At 38.9% G+C, this 16,836-nt stretch overlaps 1 protein-coding gene across 8 annotated transcripts in view; it reads left to right on the forward strand.

The window, feature by feature from the left end:
- Positions 1–16,836, forward strand: part of nedd4l (NEDD4 like E3 ubiquitin protein ligase) — a 45,326-nt gene that overhangs the window by 23,318 nt on the left and 5,172 nt on the right. For 3 of the 8 annotated variants that reach the window (XM_032569771.1, XM_032569772.1, XM_032569767.1), the window contains 18 exons: positions 405–466; positions 655–757; positions 2,619–2,773; positions 3,676–3,811; positions 3,931–4,119; positions 4,286–4,363; positions 5,979–6,038; positions 6,808–6,945; positions 7,751–7,945; positions 10,444–10,641; positions 10,891–10,968; positions 12,609–12,623; positions 13,634–13,688; positions 14,474–14,532; positions 14,700–14,765; positions 15,021–15,250; positions 15,924–16,045; positions 16,741–16,811. In XM_032569771.1, coding sequence (XP_032425662.1) covers positions 405–466; positions 655–757; positions 2,619–2,773; positions 3,676–3,811; positions 3,931–4,119; positions 4,286–4,363; positions 5,979–6,038; positions 6,808–6,945; positions 7,751–7,945; positions 10,444–10,641; positions 10,891–10,968; positions 12,609–12,623; positions 13,634–13,688; positions 14,474–14,532; positions 14,700–14,765; positions 15,021–15,250; positions 15,924–16,045; positions 16,741–16,811 — 2,010 coding nt within the window. The remainder of the gene's footprint in view (positions 1–404; positions 467–654; positions 758–2,618; positions 2,774–3,675; positions 3,812–3,930; positions 4,120–4,285; positions 4,364–5,978; positions 6,039–6,807; positions 6,946–7,750; positions 7,946–10,443; positions 10,642–10,890; positions 10,969–12,608; positions 12,624–13,633; positions 13,689–14,473; positions 14,533–14,699; positions 14,766–15,020; positions 15,251–15,923; positions 16,046–16,740; positions 16,812–16,836) is intronic. The other 5 variants (XM_032569768.1, XM_032569773.1, XM_032569769.1 and 2 more) reach the window with 5 other exon arrangements.

The following is a 16,836-nucleotide window of genomic DNA, read 5'->3' on the forward strand; positions in this document are numbered from 1 at the left end:
TATTTATCTTATTGATCTAATGTTTGCAATGTGATTGCTCTAAAACGTCTATAAGCAGGTTTTGATTTTGATAGCTTCCTCGTGTTTCTTGTTATAAATAGGCATTTAACTGTGTTATTGAATGCTCTTTCTAATTTAGTTGTGCAAACTGACATTTTGTCTGTGTGGTATCTAACTGAGTGGTTTACGGTGAGCAGCCAGCATGGACTGGTTGTGCCCAGTCACGGAGCAGTGAGAAAGCCGAGAACTATCTGCGACCTTTCTGCTCCTCAGTAGGAAACAGGAGAACCTCAGTGTTGCATAATGATGGTGGGATGGGTTCAGAATCGGTTGTGGCCCCCTTTGAAAAGATTGTGATAATTTGTTTTTGTCTTAACATTTTTATAATTGTGTCCTGTTTACAGACAGAGGATCCTGCTATGGAGCGCCCATACACGTTTAAAGACTTCCTGCTTCGACCAAGAAGGTTGGTTTTTACTGAAGTCGTGACTCAAATATTTGCTACACAATCCAATGAATAAAAACTAATATTGGAATGATTTTCAACCCTCATGATTGTTCATCCAAATGTTATTACACTACTAAAAATGAAATAAAATCAGGCACTATATAGATGCCGACCTACACTTTAAAGAGCTTGTGTTGTTGTTCTAGTCACAAGTCCAGGGTGAAGGGTTACTTGCGTCTGAAGATGGCCTATTTGCCCAAACAAGGAGGACAAGAGGAGGAGGCTGGAGAGATGAGGGAAGAGGCTGAGGTAAGGTCTCAGACAATTTTGTTGCTAAATGTCTTCTTTTTTTTTCTTTTTTTTTAAACGTCTGACTTTGCATTACCTAAGGCCTTTTCCTTTTCTCTACCAGATGGGATCATAGTTTCATTCCTTCCTTTCAAACAATGACAGCATCTCTCTGAGCTGAAAGATGAAAGTAAATGTCTGTCTTTAGACCAATAGGAATGTCTACTAATAGTAGGAGAAGTCTTTTTTTTTTGTTCTTTTTCCTGGGAATTTGGGAAACCTCTGGTTGCCAGAATCTATAAAGTCTTTTCCAGGTCGAGGTCTGGAAAATTCATTTAAAATGTGGGCTGATATTTGCAGAAACAGAAGCTTTGTCTCTCGAACTTTAAATGTCTGTTCTTCTGTGTCTGCTAACACAGCGGAAAGTTTCTTTTACTAGGGCTTGCAAAAGTATTCGCACTCTTGAACCGTTTCACATGCTGCCACTTTAAAACCAGTGCATTTCAGTATGCTTTCATGGGATAGACCAACACTAAATTGTGCGTAATTTTGAAGCAGAAAGAATAGAAAGAATGATTGTTTTTTTTTAAAACATTGAAAATGTGTTAGAGGCTGGAAGAAACTTGAAACTGGGATGGAGATTTGACCAGCATATGGGCTCTGTGTCCTGCTGCTTTTAGATGTAGTCCTGCTGGCCTAAGAAATCTGAAACAAACAAGTAAATTTTATCTTCAACATTCTATGATGTTCTACAGGATCCTCATAGTTCCCTAATTATTTGAATCAAGTGTGTTGAAGCAAAACCACATCCAAATGTACAAAGTATTGACTATACGATACCAAGACGATGACACTCCACATTTTTCAGATTTTTTTAATCAGAAAAATTTTAGCTTTGCATTACTTTTCTGTTCGTTCACAAGTACACTACTTTGTTGCTATGTTGCATAAAACCTCAAACAGATGGATATTCAAGGGGTGGAAATACTTTTTCAGAGACTTTCTGGCTCATCTTTGTTGTAATTACCTCAGTTAGCCTAATGTTGAAGCACATATTTCTTTCTTCACATGTTTTGATGTGATTCTGTCTTCATCTTTAGCAGACAGTGTGCCCTGTTTCTAGGTGTGATCAGATGCTTATCACCTACAGATCCTGTAACGCATATAGAGAGCTTCTGTCTATATGTCCGTCTGCTTATCACATCATGTTGATCTAGCAGCTACTCTCACGCAAAGCAACTCGGAGTAGAGGAGTATATGCTGCTATAATTATTAGTCATGCACCCAGTATGGAGTCCGTCTGCACAAATCTGCTTGATTTATGTTGCTTCTGTGGTGCCAGACTTCAAGTGACTTCATAGGAAGTGTGTGTGTGTGTGTATTGCAACGAGGGGAGGGGAACACGCACACACACGCACACCCCCACAGGTGGGTGATGTTTCGCCACTCAGCGTGGTCTCCGTGGTTTCCATCGTACTATGTGGTTGGAGTTTAGGTTTCTTGGAACTTCGGTTGAAGTCGTACAAAGATTGGTTTCAATTACAGGTTGCTACTTTTAGTGGAAAACCAGAAAATACTGAGCCCCATGCAGCCGTGTCACACAGTGCCATACTGTGATGGAAAGTCCTTTCTGTCGGCATGAGTAGACGTTTAAAGTGCGGTCACAGATATGTTGTCAACTACTTTCTGGACAAAATGCCGGTAAATGATTTCAAAGCACTATAAAAGAGTTAGAAAAATGTAACCTGTCACAGCTATGATTTTTTTAATGTGCTTTAATCGGCCTTCTTTCTTAAATTCAATAAAGATTATGAGGTTTTTTTTTTGTTGTTGTTTTTTTTAGTTTGTGAGTTTAAATTTCTTGCCCTGAATTTGATTTCAGGGTTGGGATGAGTCCGCAGATTCGGGCTCCCAGCGACCCCAGCAGCTGTTGCCTCCTTTGCCTTCAGGCTGGGAAGAAAAGGTGGACAACCTGGGACGCACCTACTACGTGAACCACAACAACCGCACCACCCAGTGGAAGCGGCCTTCAAACATGTATGTGTGGATCAGTTTTTTGGACAAAGCTGGATAGGAACAAATGTGGTTTCTTATTTTGTCTCTTATGGCAACTTGCTTTCCCCCTCTTTAATCCTGCCATAATTACTACCGTGTTTTCCGCACTATAAGGCGCACCGCATTATAAGGCGCACCCTCAATGATTGGTCTATTTTAAAACTTTTTTCATATATAAGGCGCACCTCATTATAAGGCGCATAGAATGCTACAGTAGAGGCTCGGGTTACGTTATGCTTCCATTAGATGGAACTGCGCTAAAAGGAATGTCAACAAAATAGTCAGATAGGTCAGTCAAACTTTATTAATTGATTACAAACCAGCGTTCTGAAAACTCTGTTCATTCCCAAAATGAATAAACAGCTGTTTTATTATTTTCCCCGAAGTAAAGTAAGTGATGTGGTATTTTCGTGACACAGTTTATCTTTTAACAACAGCAAGGTATAACATATAGTGGAGGGGAACTTTTCCTCGATTCAATAAACATGTAAAAAACTGTCTGATACTGTTACGGTAAATCAAACGTTAGTGCAATCACAATATATATCGACTTCCGCACCATTGATTCGTTCATGTTAAATTCTCTCGTTGCTGCTCTATTCCCGTGTTCTACTGCGTGACTTGAGCTTAAACTCTGCGTCGTAAGCGTGTCTCTTAATATGAGCCATTTTGGGGTCTTTATACAAAACCCAGCGTGCACCGCGCGCTTCTTCTTCTACGGGGGGGAAATGAAGTCGGCGGCTGCTTACCGTAGTTACGAGACCTGTTGTGGCTCAATATTGGTCCATATATAAGGCACAACGGATTGTAGTGCGGAAAATACGGTAATTGTATTGAGGCTTTTGTATTTGCACCTCTAACTAACATGTCGTGTTAATTTAAAGGGATGTTATCTCAGAAATCGAGAGCGACAATCAGCAGCGGCAAATAAATCAGGAGGCACATCGTGTTTTCCGTGCACGGCGCCACATCAGCGAAGACCTAGAGAACGAGCGCATGGACTCCAGGGACATGGACAATGTGAGAGAACAGGCTGAAGACGTACTGATAGTACTCACACACACACAGCCACAGCTATCCAGAGTGACGAGGTCAGAAAAACATGTTTTTTCTTGTTTTCTTTTTTTTTTCTCCCTCAGTCCTGGGAGCTCATCACCGAAGAGGATCCCAACGACAGCTTGGCCCAGTCTCTGCCCGCTCCCTCCTCTGTTTTGACCCCGCAGCACTCGCCAACGCCTGCTGCTCAGGAGTTCTCTGAAGACCTAAATCTGAGGCTGTCAATCACCCCTGAAACGAACGGTGAACTGCCAGGGCCCAGCTCCTCTCTGGTAATCCGAATTTTGTTTTATCTTATTTATTTTTTTAAAATCTGACCCTAAATTATTGCTCAACTCTGATTGATGGTGTTTTGCTTTCCAACCAGATGAATTTGCTGCTGGTTACTTGTTCTTTTCCAGCTAACATTTTGCCCGTTGTCCTCCTTACTTTAAACAGAGCCAGCTGTCAAACAGACTCCGGTCTTCAAGTATGACAGATGGTGTCAGTGATCAGGCCCAGGCACCTCCTCTAACGGTACATATATCTAAAGTCTTACATTTCCTGCATCTTCTTGCTTTTGTTTCCCTTTCTCTCCTTGCTCCCTAAACTGGTCTCCCGATTAACATGTCTGATTCCTGTGGATGTGCCATCTGTCTATTCCTTTTCTATCCCTCTTTTATTTTAGCCTTCTTCATATGAGGGAGTTGTGACATATTCTCTCTTAAAATTTAATCTCTTTCTACCTTCCTGTAATCTTTCTATTTTTTATAGGATAACCACACCTCTTCCTATGCACTCATGACTGTATTTTTTGTGATTCATGTGCACCTGTGTTCGGTTGTGTGGTGGAGGTCTTAGTAGTGCAGCAGTGCACCAGAAGTGGTAGCACAGATTGTGGGCAGCAGCAGTAATTCATCCTCTGAGTCACAACATCAGTGATGATTTGGTTTAACAAACTGTCATATGGTCTGAATCAGATGTTGGTCACAAAGTTGAGTCACAGCGTTTAGATTTTTCTTTGTCAGACCAGTAAAAAGTACAAGTGCAGATGTCAGTTTTGCTCATAAATTAGGATGTTCTTTACAGGCTGAGGCGCAGTTCTGGAAGAATCAGAGGAAATGTTTATTTTGGTGTAGAGCGCATTGGGTTATATTGGAAGAACCAGTCATTCTGTGGAAAAAGTATACCTTTGAATAACTTGGGTTGAGATTTTTGTCTGTTTATGCTGCTGAGTGATGCGTAACTTTTCAACAAAAATGCATTGGCTTAAGTAATCCTCACTGCTTATTAATTGCATTTATAGATTTCAGTGAATGTAGCTCCCAAAATGCTACAGGAGTCACATATCTTCACTCAAAGTTTTAGGTTAATTTAGCTTTTTTATGATTATAGAGATTTTGTGCTTTAACAGTTTGTATCATAGGGCTTAATGTGGCTTTATGTCAAAGAAGCTAATATGTAGATCTAGGGTTGTTGGTCCAAATCTCTCTTGAATCATTTAAAAGCATAAAATCATTTGAGGTTTCCAGCAGTCTGCTGAAGTTCTGGGAATACCTGTCCTGTAAGTGAAAGGTCGCAGTCAGATGCATCTTTCTGTCTTTTGAAATTATATCACCATTTTGCTTGCATTTCTTCTGATTTTTTTTTTTAAAGTACCAGACTTTTCTTTTTGTGATTCATTTTCTGATTACAGAAACTATCAATCTTTTTTGTGTCGGCACATAAAATCACTTCTCTGCTCTAATATCTTTAAACACTTATTTTTCCCTGTTTGGTGTGACTTTCGTTTACTTTTCAGACCTGATTAAAGAAACTGTGCTGGCTCCGAGTAAAATGCACTCCTCAGGGAAAATGTGTTCTTCCTTTTTAGCTGAAAAATAAACCACAATTTTAAACCATCTTTTAAAAATAATCCATTGTGTCAATTACTCCTTTCACTTTCAAAGCCTCTGCACTTTGTCACCTTGGTCCATAATCAAATAAGTCCTTTTTTTCTGCCAATCCTCACCTCCCTTTGAGAACCAATCCCCCTTCTTTATCCACCCACTCTCCTTTACCCATGCCCAAGTTTTTCCCTCCTTCACTTTCCGTCTGCCTATGGAAACAAATTGTGAACTAAAGACCATGTTCCCCTGTTGTCTACCACCAGCAGGGTCCCCAGACCAGAAGAACAAGAGCTCAAACTGTGTCAGGTGGTGAGGAGCCCATGGTAATGCCTCAATTCATGTTCAGTTTAAAGCATCAGTCATACACCTCCTTATTTCCCCAAACCCTGTGCAAGATGGACTGTTTTTCTTTTTGCAAGCAACCCATTAAAGAGCTAAAACATGACTAGGCATTTATTGTTGCAAAGTGCTTAAAACAGCAACGCTCCTTCCTGAAAGGAGCAGAAATTTATAAGCGAGTACTTCCTGGTGAAGGATTTCATCAAGGCTTTTTATCGTAACTGAATAACTTCTTTCTTTGTTGGTTCCCCTATTGAGTGACATCAGTGTGTGTTATGGGATCAGAATGAAGGGGAAAATGTGAAACATGTTTTAGCTTTCTTTCTTTTCATGATTGGGTGCTACTTTTTGTTCACCTGTAACATAAAATCCCAAAAGGTTTCATTAAAGTTTGTGATTAAACGAAATCAAATGCCAAAGATAATTAATAGATAGGATTTTTTAAATTTTTTTTAATCTTTTTTAGGAAAGGCAACACTTCTATTCTTTTAACACAACAGATTTGATCTTTGTTTGTGTTGAGATGTGTGGCTTCATCAGTTTTTCCTTTTTCAATGTTTCTTACTTATTTGACTTCCAAAGCAGGACAGGAATATCAAATGTGTTTTTCACTCTCTATCAACTTTCAGCTGTATTTTCTATTTAGTTTTTTAACAATGAATTAATTAGCATTCCCTGCACATGCTTTTGGGTTTTTGGAGCCTCCGCTGATGAGCTGTTTTTGGTTTGCTCTGTCTCTCCACACTCGATCAGTCCCCCTCGGCAGCTTCCTACACCTTGACCACCCCCGGCCTGCCCCCCGGATGGGAGGAGAGGAAGGACGCCAAGGGAAGAACTTATTTCGTCAATCATAACAACCGCACCACTACTTGGACTAGGCCAATTGTGCAGGTACAGCAGGTCTGAGGGCTGGCTTTTGGGCCGGCTGTATGCATGGGACTGGATCGATTTGGTTCCTGTTGTGGCGTTTGTCCCTTTGTCCTTCTCTATACTTCTCCTCTGTGCGGCCGTCAAACACATGGCTGTAAACCTCAAGACTCCTTTCCTGTCGTTCCTTCTGTCTGACTTCCTTCTTTGTTCCACTCTAATGTTTGTCTTCCTTCTCCTGTCCAGCATTTTGCTTGACTGAAGTGCATCTCTGTATTGGTCGGTCCTAGCATGGATGTGTAACTACTCTTTCCTCCCTTTCACCACCTCTGCTCTGTTTTTCTGTCTGAACTCACAGTGAGACTATTACTGAGGGCCTCGGTGTGCTTTTGCTGCTCACGTCTCTCTTTTTAATATCAACTTTAAAAAAAAAAAAAAACCATTACAACAAAGAAAAAAAAAAAAGCGATCACCTGCATCATATATGTTTATCACTGCATTGACTCTTCCTTTTGTGAAACTCATTTGTTCGCTGTTTTTACTCTAACAGAGAAGATGAAACATTTGTCTCCATTTTCTCATTGGAAAAGGTTTTGCTGTTTGTCTTTCTTTAGCAAGTCATAACTCATTCTTTCCTCTTGGGCCCAAATGACTCTTGTTTTTTGAGATTTTCAGGAACTCATTTCCTGAGTGTAAAGTTGGCACCCCAGACTACCCCAGTGCAGACAGGCGTGTTTAACAAGATGCTCCATGATTCATTCTGTCAGCCAACGTCTCTTGCTTTAATCCCAACCCCACTTAACCTCAGAAGTGCTGTTTTCACCAACAGCTGACTGAAGACGGAGCCAGCACCTCAGCAGCAGCAGCAGCAGCAGTAGCATCAGGGCCTGCCTCAGCCCTGGTACCCTCTTCCACCCCTCCCTCCTCCTCTTCCAATGCTTCCAACCATCACCTCCATGAGCCCCAAGTCCGACGACCTCGTAGCCTCAGCTCTCCCACTGTCACCCTTTCCACTCCTTTGGAGGTGAGAATTAGAAACCTCTACTAACTTCTATCCTCCCAGTTCCCTCTTATCCCCCATTTAGCACCCCTGCTGTTTGTAGTTTGTACTACATCCTTTGTCCGATTTGACAGGACGAAGTATTCTCCTGCGGCAGCCTTTTTGCTATTTTGCTGTCATCTCTCTGAATCAAATCCTGACAATTGAGTTGTCTTGGTCTGTTCAATAGAAAATCTGAGCCCAGTTATTGCAATATGAGTAGGCCTGTCATAATGCATTTTGCTGGACGATAAATTGTTCCAGAAATTATTGTGAAAAATGATAATGTTGTTTTAAGTCCATTTTTAAGTGATATAATGATATTGGCATAATAATGCAACTTTGCCATTTCAAAGATTAATAAACTGTAATTTTGTAAAGAACACAGCAGTAGCACTGGAAGACATTTAAAAATAAAAAAACTATATAAATAAATAACCAAAACAATAAAATAAAATGGTAATAAAAACCACACACAACCAAAATCATAAACTAAATAGATTATGATGTTTCTTTAAGCACAAACGGCCTTTAAAAACATTTACAGTCAGAATGAAAATGATCAAGCTCATTTTAATTTATCATGTGATTAGTTGATTTATTGCTTATTGCAGCAGGCAGAAATATTTATCTGCATGTATCGGCAAACATGGCCTATATTTCAGAATTAAAAAAGCTCACCTCTTGGCATGAACACAGAAGTGACCATAGTTATATAATTGACATGACAGAAATGGAGGGGCACATTTCTGAATGTGATGAAGGGAATATGTGATCACACCACGAGAAGGTGATAGATCCCAACCATGAAGTTGATCTCAATCAGTTTTAAGCCAGTAGATAGAACTAAACCTCTACTAAACAGACCAAGCAATTCCTTATACATCTACACGTTCTCGGTATTATGAATTAATACGTGAATTTATAAATGTAGAGGTCTAGTTGTGGAAAAGTAACCCCGACATGTAATACCTGTAAGACATCTAGACATACAACTTCTGACATAGCTGTAAAAAAATACCAAATGCATTCATTTCTCAGAATGGCTGTTCTGGAAAAAAAAAAAAAACAAACATTGATTTTTCATTAGTATTCACTGACATTATACTGAAACAGAAATTGATTTTGTGGGGTTTTAAACTTCTTTTCCTGGGGTGCTAATAAACATCTCTGACCTTTCATATTTAAATGTTAAACTTGCACTTATAGTGTCTTCATAAATCATGTTGCTGCTGATTCTTCACAAACTTGAGACAGGGATTATTGTTCATTGTTTTTTTTTTTGTTTGTTTTTGAACATTTGAAATGGTCGATTGAGCTCTAAATGTTTTATATAGTAATAAAACCCCTAAATGTTTAAAGTTACTTAGTCCTGGTAACCATATATTCACAACAACATGCTCCTATGAATCCAGTTTTTTTTTAACTAGTTAAAGTTTGTTAATAATCAGTCGGCTCTGATGGTTAACGTGTGAACCACCAGATTCTTCAAGTAAACTATTTAAACTTCACCTTCATATTTTGACCTTTTTTAAAGCAAATTTGGCCAGATGACTTTTTATTTTTAGATATACAGTTTCTTATTAGTGCAGCTGAAGGGAAGAAATGTTCCTGTGATGAAGTTACTTTGAATATTATAAACTCATTATGCTTTGAGACCAGAAATGTCTAGGAAACATGCATAGCTAATTAACGTCAGCACACCTTTTTGCCCTCCACCGCTGTTAACAGTTTCACTCATTACTGAAAATCATCTCCTGCCAACCAGGGAGCAGACCTGGAAAAAGTTTAATTAAAGTGTATGGCTAATAATAAACTAGAGGAAGTTAAAGGAAATAAAACACTCTGAGATTGCTGTAATTACAACTTAAAGTAAAGGTGATTTAATTAATTGAGCTTTTGTGTTCCTCTCCTGTAAAAAAAAGAGTTTTTAATGAGAGTTTTTAATGTGTGTTCTCTTCTTTCTTTTGTTTTTGTTTTTTTAAATTTTAAGTCAATCTCTCTGTATTTACTATAGAAATAACATATGATGGACTTTCCTGATCACCAAAAATAAATCACCTGTTTTCTTTAAATTAAGTTGCATTGTATTGGAAACTGATCAAAGTGGATTTACTTGACACTTTTTCTATAATTATTGACAAGTCTGCAGTATTGGTAACAACTGGACTCCTTTATGTGAGATGGGACTGAAAAAACCCCACTCTGATATATTTATATGATGGGAAAAGTTCTCATTCACTTTTCAGGGTGTAAATGTGGTTATTTGAAAGTATGTTTGCTTTTTAAGCAGAAGATGAAGGCAGTCTCTGTACAGAGTGTCCTGTTTGCTGCTTTAAAACATTCCTGTTGTTGTGTCAAAGTGTTAGTCATATAATTCCATTGTCAGCTTAATGTCCTCCATTTCTGCTTTTATCAGTTGAGTGACTGATTTACGTAACTTTTTTTTTTCCCCCGTTTTTTTTTCTTTTTTTACCCCCCAGGGTGCCAACAATATCCAGGTGCGGAGGGCGGTGAAAGACACCCTCTCCAATCCACAGTCTCCTCAGCTGTCTCCGTATAGCTCCCCAAAATCACAACACAAGACCCAGCAGAGCTTCTTGCCCCCGGGCTGGGAGATGAGGATAGCCCCTAATGGACGGCCTTTTTTCATCGACCACAACAGCAGAACCACCACCTGGGTGAGCTAACACACTGCTGCTTTTGTATATTGACATTTCTCTGACATCTAAACATACAACAAAGGTTAGCTTTGTTCACAGTGACATCTAGTGGTGCAAAAGGCAATTAAAATATGACCGCTGCATGAGAATCAAGCTTTTCTGATTTATTTGTTTCTGATTTTAGGTGTTTTGAATGTCTAATATTTTATCAAAGAAATTGATAGTGAGATATTAGTTTTATCAAAAATGTTTTGCTCTTGTCCTCAGGAGGACCCCAGGTTGAAATATCCCGTCCATATGAGGAATAAGAACTCAATGGAACCTGGTGAACTTGGTCCTCTTCCTGTAAGTCCTGCCACAGACTGATATGTTTTTGGTCTTTCTGAGTTACAGCATCCGCTGCTTTTACTAGCACACTGGTTAAGTTGTGTAAAGTCTTGACTTAAAGTCTGTTTTTTTAAGAAGCATAATGCCAGACTGAACTTTTTATAGAAAAATCAAACTTTGAAACAGATTTATTATTTTTTTTTTTTTGTGAATAAAAACAGTCCCATAGATAGGCATAGTTTTCACAGACAAAATGTATGCCATCCCCCATGCATTTACAGTTTTACAACTTCCTTTTGTCGCTCAGTTATTTCCTAAGAGATTAGGAAAGATTGAAAGAGGAGGTTCAAACTCTTCAGGTTGTCCAGAGTCAACTCTTATACACTCTTCTGTACAGCTTATGCGCTATGTAAGAGATGCATGTCTGAAAAAGCTAATGGTGCTTTGTGCCTCAACAAGGTTTCTAACAACATTGTAAGAGAATGAGTTCTGCAGAATAACAGAACCTACACCTCTCTTATACTGGGCGAATATTAGTTTTTCACATATTCATCCTTTATTTTATGCCAAAGCTCAATTTTAGTATCACCTGACTGAAGCATGTTTCCAGTGAAATTCCCAGTAGTCTTGCAAAAACCATGTTTCCGATTTTGATGGTTCTTCTGGCATTTCCTCTGAACAACTGCTTAGTTATAAAAGATAACTAATTCACTTAATCACACTCACAATGTGGCACTTGGGTTAAGACTTTGAGTGGCCAATATTACAACAAAATCGCTACCCTTATTTAGTTCATTTTTCATTTATTATGGAGACTTGGTGAAAGCTAATTTCTACGAAAAGCTGCGGAAAAGTTAATATGGGTCCTGGTTCTGCTTTGTCACAGTTCCAGTTGTTTTAAAGGTTTTTGTAATTGCATGGACTGTAGAGGACAGTAATATAACATTTTTTCATTGCCTTTCTTGGAGGTGCCACTTGCTTTGAAAATGGTGATTTTTGTAACGATGATAATCTGGAAAAATTTATTTCTCCAAATGTAATACATTAAAATTTTTATTATTATTTTTATGAGTGATGTGAATGTATCTTAAGTGTGGCATCAGTACAAGTCTTTATAAGGGGGGCAATAATTGTACAAGGTGTTGTATAAAACTTTTGTTACACTACATTTTTTTGTCCAACCTAAAAGTTGATTGAAAATCAATAACTTGGAATCGATCATTTTTTAAAGACATTTTTACTGTTTTATTTAGCCCATTGTCATGGTCTATGTTTGAATTTAGAAATACCAATGTGGACTGGATATGGTAGAAGCCATTAACACAGATTTGTGTACGTACCTGGTCAGAAACTTTGCAGTGCATAGAAACCCAGCTGTGATCTGTCACGGTTCTTTTGAGTATCCTGCAGTTTACGTATTGTATTGCTCTTTGTAAAACCTTAAAACCAGCTTGCCACCGTTCATTTGGGTTGATGGGTAAAGGTTACTTAAGGCTACTGATGTTAATAAATGAAGAGTTTATAAGTTTGTATATCTCACAGGCTTTTTATGGTGTGTGCATGCGTGTGTGTGTGTTTTCTTTCTCTTTCCTTATTCTCTTCTTTCCATTCTGATGGATCTAATGTTTCTTCTGCACCTGGCCGTATGTGTTTGGCAGAACCTACCAGAGGAGGTTGGTTGATGCCTTCCTCCCCTCTGCCTGCCTACCTACCTGTCTGATCAATCACCTGCAGACAGCCTTGCAGATTTTTCTTTGTTTTTCCCTGGTTCTTTCTCTTCTTTTTTCTCTCATGGCCGGCATGGATGGATTGTGCCTCTCCTATCCTTTCAGTATTTTAGTATTTATACCCCCACTTTGTCTTTTTCTGTCAGCGCCATCCCTGCACCACCACTACACTTTTTTTTTTCTTTTAAACAATAAGTTTAGAGCTCCAAAATTAATCATTATCCGGGGATTTGCTCCGTGTTTGTGACCCTGTATTGGCATCCGGGGCACAATTACACACGTCTTTAAAGAGGAAAAAGGCAAGATTCTTGAGGGAAATTGCAAACAGACGAGCTGATTAGAGAAGAAAGGAAAGTGAAAAAAGGCAAGAACTTTTGAGAGCAGAAATAAAAATGTGCTTTTAAGGAACAGGCTAGTGTGCTGCATGTGTTAACAGCTTTTGTTTGGCCCCCACTCATGTAGCAGCAGTATTAGGAAAAACAAAAACATGCATCCCGTAGCAACACCCTGATCAACTGTGTTCCTTTCTCCTGTCATTGCTTTAAATCTACTCCAACTGTTTGACTGCCTGATCGCTGGTTGTCTTACGAGTGTGTCTGGCCCGGGACTCCGTACACCGAGTGCTCACCGTGTCAGTGGTGGTACGCTGGCTTGTAACAGTTTTGATGAGTTAAATTTATGTTGTGGTCAAACCCCTGCCCTGCCTTGCTGACACGTCTGACTCAAATAGGGCAGGAAATCCTTTTATTTCTCTTGCTGTGTGTCTGATTGAGCTTGCCTCACCTGCAGTGCTGTAATCTCAATGTTTCGACCTTTTTGACCATCTGGCCAGCTCAATTCGAACAACAATCAAGAAGGAAAAATAAATGGATGAATTAAAATGACTATTTGAGCTTGTGTAAGGATGTCGTCTAATAATCGCGTCACTCATTTTCCTCCTCTCGCTTCTTTTCCAGCCCGGATGGGAGGAAAGAGTTCACACAGACGGTCGCACTTTCTACATCGACCACAGTAAGATTACTATCACTATTTTATTTTCTCATTTTTTAAATTCTTTTCCACAATTGTTTTGTCTTTGGGTCATCAAATATACCCGAGGTACATTTTGAACAAAATCTGAAAAATTGCATTTGTATTATACCACCTTTACTTAAATATCGAAAAAAATATATAAAAATTCTCTTCCACTTATGCCTCTGCAGAAATAAAGTCCATCTTTGTATAATTTCAGTTTAAATACATTTGTTCTCTGAAGGCCTCAAGTATTGGTTAGAGAACATTAGTGAGCAAACGGCATCATAAAAATCAAGGAGAAAGTTGATACAGAAATGAGATAGACACATCCATAGGCAGGAATCTGGTAAGAGTGGCAAGAAGAAATCAGTCGTTGACAAAAAGCCACAAACAACAAATATTTGGAATATGAGACCAAATTTGAGTTCCATTTCTAACTTCACTCAGTTTTTCACTAAGAGAATTGCCTCACCTTGACCGTAGTTGGGTCATGCTAGGTCGATTCCCATAGCGAAACACCTCACTCAGTTATCAAAGGACCAGGGATTATGCTACGTAGCACAACATTTTTCGTCCTATGTACGAAATACTATCTGAACACCTCTCCCTGAACACACCACACCCATGACGGGTGGTGGTGCATCATGTTGTGGGAATACTTTTTAATTAAGGAGGTATAAATACTCCGGCTAGACATGGGAAGGAAGTCGTGGGAGTTTTATTTGCTCCGTCTTAAGTCTGAACCGATATTTCAAAAAAATATTCCTGCCTATTTCACCCAGATACAAAGACCACTCAGTGGGAGGACCCCCGTTTACAGAGTCCAGCTATCACGGGACCTGTGAGTCACTTTGCATCTTTCAAATCTTCTTGCTCATAGAGCCCAACAGTGTCCGCTTATGATGGATTGCAGATTTATCTGACTCACTATTTTCAGCCTCATCAGAGATGAATCGTTTTATCTGTAAATCAGTTCTTAGACATTTTTTGTTGTTGTTTTCTTTGCAGGCTGTTCCCTACTCCAGAGAGTTCAAGCAGAAATATGACTACTTCAGGAAGAAATTAAAGAAACCGGTAATAAGAGAGTCCTATCCTTGTCTTTGGTGTCTTGCAGAAGTTGAGTAGAATGGATATAAATTTAGTCCAAACCCAATAAACTTCTATTTGCTTAAGAAGCTCCTTTTATAAGAATAGACTGGCTTCCATTTCTAAGTTTTACTTAGGTTTTTAAAAGTTATGGTTCCTAATGCCATACCCATACTATTGTTTCAAAAAGTCTTCATTCTTTCTGTTGACAGCAGAGACATTGGCTCTTTTGTGCTTTTCCAGGCGGATATTCCGAACCGCTTTGAGATGAAGCTACACAGGAACAACATCTTTGAGGAGTCCTACCGTCGAATCATGTCCCTGAAGAGGCCAGATGTTCTAAAAGCACGATTATGGATTGAGTTTGAATCAGAGAAAGGATTGGACTACGGTGGCGTGGCCAGAGAGTGGTTCTTCCTCCTGTCTAAGGAGATGTTCAATCCCTACTACGGCCTGTTCGAGTACTCTGCCACGTAAGCCTCTTCTCGTTTGTGTCGACCAGTTCTATTAAGAAACACAGTCAACTCCTAATGACAACACGACTCACAGGATACAGTGTTGTGTAAAGCGGCAATAGGACCATAGTGGGATTAAAAATAACCTCCTTTCTCATGCGTTTTTGAGACGAGGTGTACTAATACTCCCTGCTGTTCTTTCTTTCCAGCCCATGAGACCTGGGAAGGCTTCCTTAAACTATGATTAACCTTTCCTCGTATTCAAAAACCCATCCTGAAGCAAATGTTTCCCACAAACAAGATCATAAAAGTACCATATGTTCTGTTCCTTTTCTTGGCACCATCACCACCATGCAATGACGCAGCTCTGCTGTTTTGTTCGCAAGTGCAGTTGAATAACAAAGAGGCTGTAAAAACCAACTGTTCTTGGAAAATAAAAGTGCAACCAAACATTGAGGCTCTAAATTAAGCGTTTTAGTTGCTTATCAAATCTTCTTTCATGCCTGAGTTTTAATATCAACTGAGAGCAAACAGAAAGGAGTTTTTCTGTGAGCAGTTGTTAGATAAACCCAATAATTTGTCTCTTCTCTAGCCAATGAGAAGTTAATATGAAAATGTAGTTATGTCATCCTGTTTGTTTTATTGATGTGATTTTAAAAACTTGTATTTTTTCCCTCTTGTCTTTGTCCAGGGACAATTACACTCTCCAAATCAATCCTAATTCTGGCCTCTGCAATGAGGATCATCTTTCCTATTTCAAGTTCATCGGACGTGTGGCAGGAATGGCTGTGTTTCATGGAAAACTCCTGGATGGTAGTTATTCTATAGCCTCTTCATGATCTAATTTCCCTATTCAGTTGTTTTTATCACTGACACAGAAGCAAGTTAAAATTAGAAAATGGCCTACCCTAGATGCCAAATTGAAACCTTACTAAAATGGTCATATTCAACAAAATAAAAATCACTGAAAGGTTCATAAGTTGCAGTAATTTAGTTCTCGCATTTTATGAAACATATACAATCTGATGTCTTAAAGTCTTTTTTTCTGTTAATTATAAGAACTTTCCACTTCCAGCTAATGAAATGAGGCATTAGAGTATTACATCAGAACATTTTTAAAAACACATTTTTGAAAAAGCAATATGGGCTCATTCAAAAGTAGACCATTTTGTCTGTGCTGATTAACATACTTCTGGAAGAATGGTCAAAAATCCTTCCACAAAGAGTTTATGCTGTTATATCTGCTAAGGGAAGTGAGCCAACATGACGTCACACCCTTTAAATCTGTTCCGTGTTGCGGATGATTGATTGCTTTACTGTGTTTTAATGTGGCTACAGAACATTATGTGGTGACAAGCCTGTCTCATAAACTTATAAAAGGGCTTGCAAAAACCAAGAACCTTTGCTCTGAACATCACAAATTTTAATGAGAAGTGTTTCAACTACTTTCTGAAAAATAATGTGCATGGCCCATGATGAAAATTAAACATTTTCTTTTGTCTTTGCAGGTTTTTTCATACGTCCATTTTACAAGATGATGCTGGGGAAACAGATATCGCTTAAGGACATGGAGTCTGTGGTAAGATGTTTTTTTTTTTCTTTCT

The sequence above is a fragment of the Xiphophorus hellerii genome, chromosome 8 (assembly GCF_003331165.1).
Source record: "Xiphophorus hellerii strain 12219 chromosome 8, Xiphophorus_hellerii-4.1, whole genome shotgun sequence".
In the NCBI taxonomy this organism is placed as follows: Eukaryota; Metazoa; Chordata; class Actinopteri; order Cyprinodontiformes; family Poeciliidae; genus Xiphophorus; species Xiphophorus hellerii.